Source organism: Limulus polyphemus, unplaced genomic scaffold (genome assembly GCF_000517525.1).
Source record: "Limulus polyphemus unplaced genomic scaffold, Limulus_polyphemus-2.1.2 Scaffold132, whole genome shotgun sequence".
Taxonomy (NCBI): domain Eukaryota; kingdom Metazoa; phylum Arthropoda; class Merostomata; order Xiphosura; family Limulidae; genus Limulus; species Limulus polyphemus.
In genome coordinates, this window is record NW_013665742.1 from 285,059 (window position 1) to 294,237 (window position 9,179).

General features: G+C 32.9%; 1 protein-coding gene across 2 annotated transcripts in view; it reads left to right on the plus strand.

Moving 5' to 3' along the window:
• LOC106473624 (hemicentin-1-like) overlaps window positions 1–9,179 on the plus strand; it is a 256,608-nt gene that overhangs the window by 243,683 nt on the left and 3,746 nt on the right. The window contains exons 16-19 of one of the 2 annotated variants that reach the window (XM_022403095.1): window positions 641–694; window positions 3,508–3,632; window positions 4,702–5,070; window positions 6,438–6,585. In XM_022403095.1, the coding sequence (XP_022258803.1) occupies window positions 641–694; window positions 3,508–3,632; window positions 4,702–5,070; window positions 6,438–6,585 (696 nt within the window). The remainder of the gene's footprint in view (window positions 1–640; window positions 695–3,507; window positions 3,633–4,701; window positions 5,071–6,437; window positions 6,586–9,179) is intronic. The other variant, XM_022403100.1, reaches the window with a different exon arrangement.

The following is a 9,179-nucleotide window of genomic DNA, read 5'->3' on the forward strand; positions in this document are numbered from 1 at the left end:
CTAGCGTTGTAAGTCCGCGGACATACCGCTGTGCCACTGGGGGGCTAATTAAAGACTGAATATTAGTATTATGTAAACATTTTTCGTAACATATAAAATTACTTTTCCAAATAAGCTTTAGATTTGTAACTGCTAAACATTTTTTGAAAAATATTGGTCGTACAGATATTGGTAAATGAAATTCAAGAACAAGATGGATGCGTTATTGAATATTTATATTTTTTATACGTAACGCATATTAAAAAGAAATACGGGAATCCGTATTTGGGAAGATAAAAAATTAATAATTTTACTCACGTTACAGGATAGCAATGTTCTATTTTTATTTTAAATAAAGTAACAGTTATTGTTTTTATGTTTATTATTTCTGCAATTGCATGCTTGCTACGTGAAATCATGTTATTAACTGATGTTTTTTTTATACATTTTTTTTTTCGTTTATGCAATATTTATGCTTTATGTGTAACGTCCACCTGCTAAACGGAGCTAATATACCTATATCTATAAAATAGTCCCGGCTTCGACTCTATAATTTGTTTATTGCAAATAGCACCGAACTGTTTAATAGAATGTATATGTAATCCAACATATCTGCACTGAATGCTGCTCTTGCATGCTTTGTTTTGCTTCTGTTGTGTAGTGGTCAGTTTCAAGAGGGTCGAAGATTCCCGAAGGCGTCGGAGGACAGTTGCAGGTAAGTTAGGTTACGGTATGAAGTATATCAAATGATCTTTAACTTTTGTGCCAAAAGGTGGTCACTTTTTAAGTATAGATTTGTATTTATGAATGCCAGTATCTTAACCCTTTCTCCTTTATATATTCATGATTTTAAGAGATTGATAAGGGTTTACAATATGCTGATGAATCTGAAGGAAACACAGTTGACCACGACAGTCGTTTAATCATTACGTCTTTGATAAATATGTATTAAAATTACACCTCAGAAACATTTATAAAGCTTTGAAGTTGTAGATACAATTTGTATTAGTACTGAGAGTGAATGTAATCTCAGAGTTATAGCTTGTATGATACTTTTGTTTAACACACACACACAAAACAATATTACTAAGAATATATTTATGGAACATAAAAATTCCCATATATCCATACCTTTAGCATGTCTTTTTGTGAGTAATCTATTTGAATAAATTGAAAGTTGTTCCATTTGTCGTGCAGTATTGTAATATATATAGAAACTAGGTACGTTATAATAAAACGATTTTAGAGACTCTCCACGACCTTAAAGGTCATGTCGTCCCACCCGGTCATGCTCCATCCGACGAATGTTGCACCTTGAAAATAGCCCCTCAGTGTAGTTTCCATTGCAAAAGGCTCCGTAGTGGAAGCTTCATGTTCAAAGCCCGTCAGTCATCCCTGCTTGCTTTCAATAATCATTTTCGTGTGTTAGGACGACGTTTTCTCAGCGCCAGTTTACAAAGTTCAATCGCACAGAAATTCATAGGCTCTGCGTCCGATATCATGATCGTTATGTGTTCATACGGAATAGCATGATTACAGTTTTATTCTCCTAATACTTGACATATGCGGAGATTGAATAGATATGTCAAGGAAGAATCATGTGGCGCTTTTCCATCTGGAGAATCTTCTTGGTTATGTTGCTTGGGGCACGTGGACGGCTCTTGCGTCTGACACTTTCTTGTTTGTCGATTATCACCTGTTACAAGACGCCACACTTTGCTTACCACAGCGGGGGGTACGATTTATTGTAGTTCTTTTTATGGATCGTCCTGTTTCCCAAGTTGATCCTCATTCCTTTGTTTTTCAATGCCATTAAGTACAAGGGATATCCTCAGCTTGAAAATTCCAAATCCCCGATCTGAACACATCTTTACGATATGACTGTATGAATACTTTACCTCTGAAAAAGGCTGTTACATACTCTTCCGAAAAACTGTCAATTTTCGGTGGCATCACACTACCTACAAAGTACCAAGCAATGTCAAAATGCAGTTATCACCTCGCTTTTACGAAAGTCCATGGTCAACAGATTGTATATTTTCATTACAGAAAGTTCTCTTTTAGCGTTAATAATTTATAGTTTTTATTTGAAGCAAAACATTTATTCGGTGCTAAAGGCCAGTAAACTGGTAGGACAAAGGAAGTCAAAATTTGATAACAGAGAAAATATAAAAAAAGGACAGGATTTTCAAAATTGTTGACTAGCTCAAAGGTTACTCGTGTTCCAGAGATAACTAGATTAAGGTGCCGTCTAATGCATCTTAAAAGCCTTGGCTGAATCGGTTTTATAAAGCACTAACGTTATTGCAGGTTTTATGGCAAAAGTTATATCAAAAGATAGTGCTGACTATAAAAATAAATACTTGAATTTCATTTACTGAGAAGAAAATGCTGGCTTATTAGCTGTCAGTCGATGTGTTGATTAATTCAATACAGATCAAACACTATCATTCTAATTGGATGACGAGGAACCCACTTTGAGACTAATAATGCTTGGAGACGGCTTGTACCTGATGATGACAACACCTTGTCGAAACGTTGTACATTTGCTGTTATGTTAAACTCATATTAAAGTTTTTCTTCATTACCCTTTCAAGCCGTCTCCAAGCATTACCATCATTCTAAGTTAAACATTCTCCACATTAATCTTCACTAAAACTTATAATAATTTAATTTTCAAGAATAAACTTCAACATTCTCCAAGGATTGATTATTGGACTTTATGGCACATTACAGTTTTTACTTACACTCTGGGAGAAGGTTGAAGTTTACAGAGTGTAAGTAAAAACTGTAATGTGCCATAAAGTCCAAAAACCAATCCTTGGAGAAGGTTGAAGTTTAAAAGATTGATTATTGAACCTTATAGCACATTCCAGTTTTTACTCATACTCTGTAAACTTCATCTTTCTCCAAAAATTGATTATTGAACCTTATAGCACATTACAGTTTTTACTCATACCCTGTAAACTTCAACCTTCTCCAAAGATTGATTATTGAACTTTATGGCACATTACAATTTCTATTCATACTCTTTGCCCATCTCCATTTTCCCCTCAAAAATACTAATATATACGAGCCGTACTCATCAAGGAATAACCAAACATCCCAATGTTACAGTTTTTGGTTTAGTTCTCTCCTAATATTGTAGTACTAAATATATTTGTTTACCATGTTTAACAACAATTAAAACTTTTATGATCATGCGATTTGTGTATTATAATATTATGTAAGTTTAATGTAAAACAATTATCTACTTGGAGCGTGAAAAAGTGGGCCAGTGTGCTTTATTATATAACAATATTAGTTATTTTAAATTCAGTTTTTGGTTTTTGGAGTAATTTTCAATACAGTTTAGTGCGGATTTCAATCTTTCGTAAAGAGAATGAGAGTTCGTGTAAATAATTTTGTTTCCATTATTTTTTCTTCTTTCTACTCTTTAAAGTTTTTCACTCTCATAACTTTTTCAGTCCACAACTGTTGTAATTTAATAGAATTTTTCTTTAGAAAATTCGTCTCTTTATTTCACAGATACTAATAGTCCTTCTAAAAGAAAAACATCTTACCAAAGTACAGAAAACGGTCAAACAGGGTTCGAAAAGAGATATAGACCGATGTATGAAAACATGGTATTTTCACAGATATTTCCTAGAGGGGTATGTATGTATGTATTCTTTCAGTGATGTTATCTTCCTCATCCACTCTTACTTTGAGACGTGAGAACTGTAAGACAATATAGTTGTTGTTTGTTGTTTTAGCGCAAAGTTACACAGTTGGATATCCGCGCTCGGTCCATCACTGCGAATCGAACCCCAGATATTAGCATTGTAAGCCCTTAAACTTACCGCTGACTCACCGGAGGACGTTAAACAATATTAAAATTTTACTGATTAAAAAAAATAACATAGAAGACTATGTAGACATGATTAATATATGTTGTAAATACTGCCTGAGCCGAGCACGGTCCAGTGGGCAACGTGATGGACCGAAGGGCTGAGGTTCCTGGTTGTCGCAAATAGAAGTCGCGTTCCGCACTTTCAGGCCATAAAATGTGATGCTCAGTTCCTACTGTTCGGTCTGACAAAAGTTGGCGGTGTGTGTTGTTGACTACCTGCCCTACCTCTAAATCTCTAGCTTCAAAATTAGGGATGGCTATCGCATATTTCCATCGAGTAGCTTTGCGCAAAAGTCAACAAAACAAACAAAGAAGTACTATCAATAAAAAATTGTAGGGATAAAAACCTTATAAAATATTTGAAGAAAAAATGAATTTGGCTTATTTCTGCTTTATTACTGTTTACTGTATTTAACTATGAAAATAATGCAATAATATGTGGTTTCGTATCCTTAGGAATTTCAAACACGTAGGTAAGAAAGAAAAAAATGAGATCCTTAAAATTATTCGTTTCTGAAAGCTTTTGTTTGCTATAGCCGTATAGGTTTTTTTTTTATCGTTTTCAAATCTATGTCTGTATTTCATTTTATTTCCGTATTATTCATATTCATTTCATTTAATCTACGTATCCACGTGTTTATGTTCCAAGCATGGTGTATTACAGCGGGAATGATGCAATACGAGTGATGTTTGTTGGTCAACTTTTACTAAATGATTTTATTAGTTTTTAGGTTTCTGAATTCTGTTTTAGTCGTGCTATCACTACTAATTTTTCGTTATGTTTCTTGTTCAAACCTTTGATTTTTGCTTGCTTGTTTGATATATTTCAGCCTAATAAAACTCCTATTCCTGCTGTGCGCATGCGCACAAAGTTATCAGAAGATCTCGTGCATGTTTATGAGAATATCCCTCGGTCAGTTGCCAGTCTGACATCACCTGCTATTTCGACTGGTAATGGTACATTACCGTCTCGATTGCAAGTTCACAATCGCTCAAGTCATCATAGATCTACCACAAATACACTTAATAATCCTCCCACAAAAACTGTTTCAAACCCTAACATCCCATCGTCTACTGGAGTTACGAATGAAAGCCAAAACGAAATTCAAAATGGCGTGTCAGCCTCTGCAGATTCCCAGAACACAGTTAAGGCGCCAGCAGCATGTAATACTTCAGTGGCAGAAACAACCAATACAAAGGTTTGTAATGTGTCAAACAAGTATATTACAGCTCTGAGAATATAAACAGCCAAAAAAGTTTTCTTTTTACGAAATTTGATAAACAGAATGAAATTCGAATTGGTAAATTATGTTATTTGTTACTGTAGGTTAATTTATATAAAAGCAATGACTGTAAAGATTCTGTTACTTGGACAGTTAGTTTTAATATTGAATTATTTTTGCTCCGCGGGTAAGTTCTGAAGGTACGTACTTTTTTTTTCAATAGCACATTGTAATACATTTAAATTGAAATAATGACCAGTCTCATTTAACGAACCCGAGCGTGTCCTGGTGGTTGAAATATCGAATTTGGGATTCTAGGTTCTCGGATGTGGCGCTACACAACAAGCTTGCACTTTCAGATGTAATGTAATCCTGCTGTTCGGTTAATGGTATAGTCGCTACAAGCTTGCACCTTTAGATGTAATGTAATCCTGCTATTCGGTTAAAGGTATAGTCGCGTCAGGCAATAAACGGCTGCTTACATAAAAAATAACTTTTAAAAGAATTTTTTCTTTTATATGAACGACATTTGCTTAATTTTCAGTCCCAGTCTGAAACTAACTACAAGTTATTTGGCATACAAACTTTGATAAGCACATTAAACATTTTGTAATAAAGATATCACGTTAAATTATTCATGACATAAGTGGAACAAACTATCATTAAATTCTCCAGTTTTGTTTTCTCGGAGATATATAATTGTTAATTTTTAGGTTTGCGTTTAAATAATGCATATTAAGCACGTTAGCAGAAAGATGCGTAGAACACATTCACATGTGGTTCTGAACTGTTTCTTGTTTCAATGGATAATAGAAAACAAAGTATTAATTAAGATAAATTCGTAGAATGATATTCAAGTTATTTTCTGATTATATTTTTATACTTACAATTAAGAGAAACGTATATACAGGTAAAAATACTGTTTAGTACAATACACGGTTTAAGTGTTATCTAATTACTTCAAACTTCTTACAAACCATGTTGAGAATATATCTAATGTTTATGTATTCTAAATGACGAGTAGTAAGTGATCATGTAAGTAATTAGCATGTGAATAATTCTTACACAAACAATTCAGACGGGTAACATGTAGCAGAAAATGCTACGAAATGATTATGTCGGAAGAATAAAAATAGTTTTGTGCTTAGAATGTTAAAAAGGAATATAGTTTCAAATAAAGAAACACCAATTTGTCGTGAAACTCAATGCTAAACAAAGCATCCTTAATGAAGGATCGTCATTCTATAATAACCGAAAAGATTAACTTCTAACACTTTGTGTAGCATTAAACCAAATTTTAACCAGTTGCACATAATATAAATATTATACCATTCTACTTTCAGACTGCTACAACAAATACTAATGAAAGCTTAGTTTATGCCGACTTATCCTTACCAAACAGTGAAAGATTACCTACATTTAGGAGAGAAGCTCCCACTGAGTATGCGACACTAAAGTTCAACATCAGGGAAGAGGGATTTTCAGACGGAAGTAAGTACAAGTATTACCCATTTGGATTATTAAATTAACCTCTTTTAGTTTTAAAAACTGAGATAAAAGTGCCAATAGAACAAAATATTTAGATTCTGAACTTACAATGATAACGTCAGTCTACAAAGAAAATTGCAAGTGCAAAAATCATTGTTTTGTTTGTCTTATAAGTAATAGAGGACACTATGGAGTTCCTGAGAACTTATATTAGTGATTTAAGGCCGGGTTTCTGTATCAGCCTGTAAAGAAGAATAGTCTCAAGATTGTACTAACAATATAATTTCAGTTTAGCTAGTTTTATTTTGCAATGGAAATCACTTGCAAGATATTGATCTAATTAAATCAATGAAATACTGGGAAGACACATTAAATATTGATCTAAGTTTACCTTGAATCAATGAAATACTGGGAAGACACAGTAGATATTGATCTAAGTTTACCTTGAATCAATGAGATACTGGGAAGACACAGTAGATATTGATCTAAGTTTACCTTGAATCAATGAGATACTGGGAAGACACAGTAGATATTGATCTAAGTTTACCTTGAATCAATGAAATACTGGGAAGACAGTAGATATTCATTTAAGTTTATCTTGAATCAATCAGATACTGGAAAGACACAGTAGATATTGATCTAAGCTAACGATGAATCAATATATGAATATAAAAACAATTTTTGAAAGCCTGTGGATTTAATTTGGACATTAATAGTATTTTGAACTTTAATTAGCCTCTAACAAAAGAATATTGTGAAAAGCCCGAGAACTTATCTTACAGAAGATTTTTTGTAAATAAGTTAACTATTCAGATTCAAGGTACTATTTTAAGGTCAATTATCTTGCAACAAAAGAGACTATTTAAAAGGTTCTAAACTACAGCACGTATATACATTGGTTCAGCTTATCTTTTGTAAGTATTTAGTGGATAACATAGCATGTACAATCATGAGTGTGGTAGAGTTCAATGTGAGGTTTTTAGTTCCACCCACCCTCAAAAACAAAGAGAGCATTGCAATGATTCTAGGAAAACACAGTAAATATTGATCTAAGTTTACCTGGAATCAATGATATACTGGGAAGACACACAGTGGTATAAATGTGGTGTCAGTTTATCTCTTTAACTGAAGACACTTTTGAAAATATGGGCCTTTTCAGGAGAAGTTACAGGTCAATCTATCTTGTGTAATACTCGAATGGGGGACAATGTGGAGAGGTTACGAATTTGTGTTACAGATTCCATGTCATATAGTTTTAGATCAATCTGAAAACAGAGAAGCTGTTGAGAGATTATAATTGTTTTTAGTTTCTCTAGACACTACTATCCAGTAGAAGGTAAACTAGGATAAGCTGTGTAAGATGAGATTGAAAGTAATTAAGGCTTATTGATGTATTTATTTATGTATAAAGTTAAAAAAAAAGACTGACATTTGGAAAACATAGAATTTGATTACATGGGCGTAAAACTTAATTACTTCAATTTTATCCAGAAAACTTTAGTTTTTAATTATTTTCAATATCATTTTTCTCATAAACGACTTTTCCTAGCTTATCTTTTCCAAAATAGTAACCTTTAGGGAAATTAAAGACAGTTGTAATCTCTCAACAATATATTTTCAATTGATGAAAAATCAACAATCATTAGACCAATAACATAAACATCTAAGCCTTTTCACTTTTTCCTTTGTTTGAGACTTATTGAAGTTCCTGAAAAAATATATTCACTAAAACCTAATTAGAAATGAATATAAATTTTATGACTAATAATATGCTTCGAAGGTTTGAAAAATTATGAATTTTTGTAGAAACTGATAATATCTAATGATTTACCAACTGTATCCAAAGAACACAGTCTTTGACTGAAAAGGTATTGTGAGACATGTTTCTACTATGTTCCGACAGGTGTCTACTAAGATTTCACTCCATTTTTATTCCAAAACCTAGTAAGTTTATAACAAATCGACGAATGTGTCCTAATCTTTCAAAATAGCCCAGTTCAGAGGATCTCAAAGATGTATTATAGGATTAAGATCTTGGCTATGAGTGGGTCATTCCAAAACGCTGACATTGTTACTTTGTGAATGAATCATTTTCCTTCAGAGACAACACATTCGTCTTCTGATGAGAACAAAAAAATTACTCTGATGACCCCTGGATCATGTTAATTTAAAATTTGTTGATAACCATGGACATATTTACTCGTGCAGACAGATTAGTACTTATGCTAAATGTTCGAAATATAACCACAACACTCATCAAAAACCTCAATAGTTGATTTATCACAGTCACATTAAATAGTTCGTCTACTTGTTTCCAGACCGATATTCGACCATTACTTCGAAACCTACATTCATAGAGCACCATGCACAAACCTCATAAGATAGTTCTTAATGTAGTCACGTTGTATGAGTTATGTCCATGTAAATTTGTTGCAAACATTTTTTTTCTCTAACAATATTAATAGATATTTTTAGATATTCTACCTCCAGGTTTCTAGTACCATTTGTTTTTAGATATTCTACCTCCAGGTTTCTAGTACCATTTGTTTTTAGATATTCTACCTCCAGGTTTCTAGTACCATTTGTTTTTAGATATT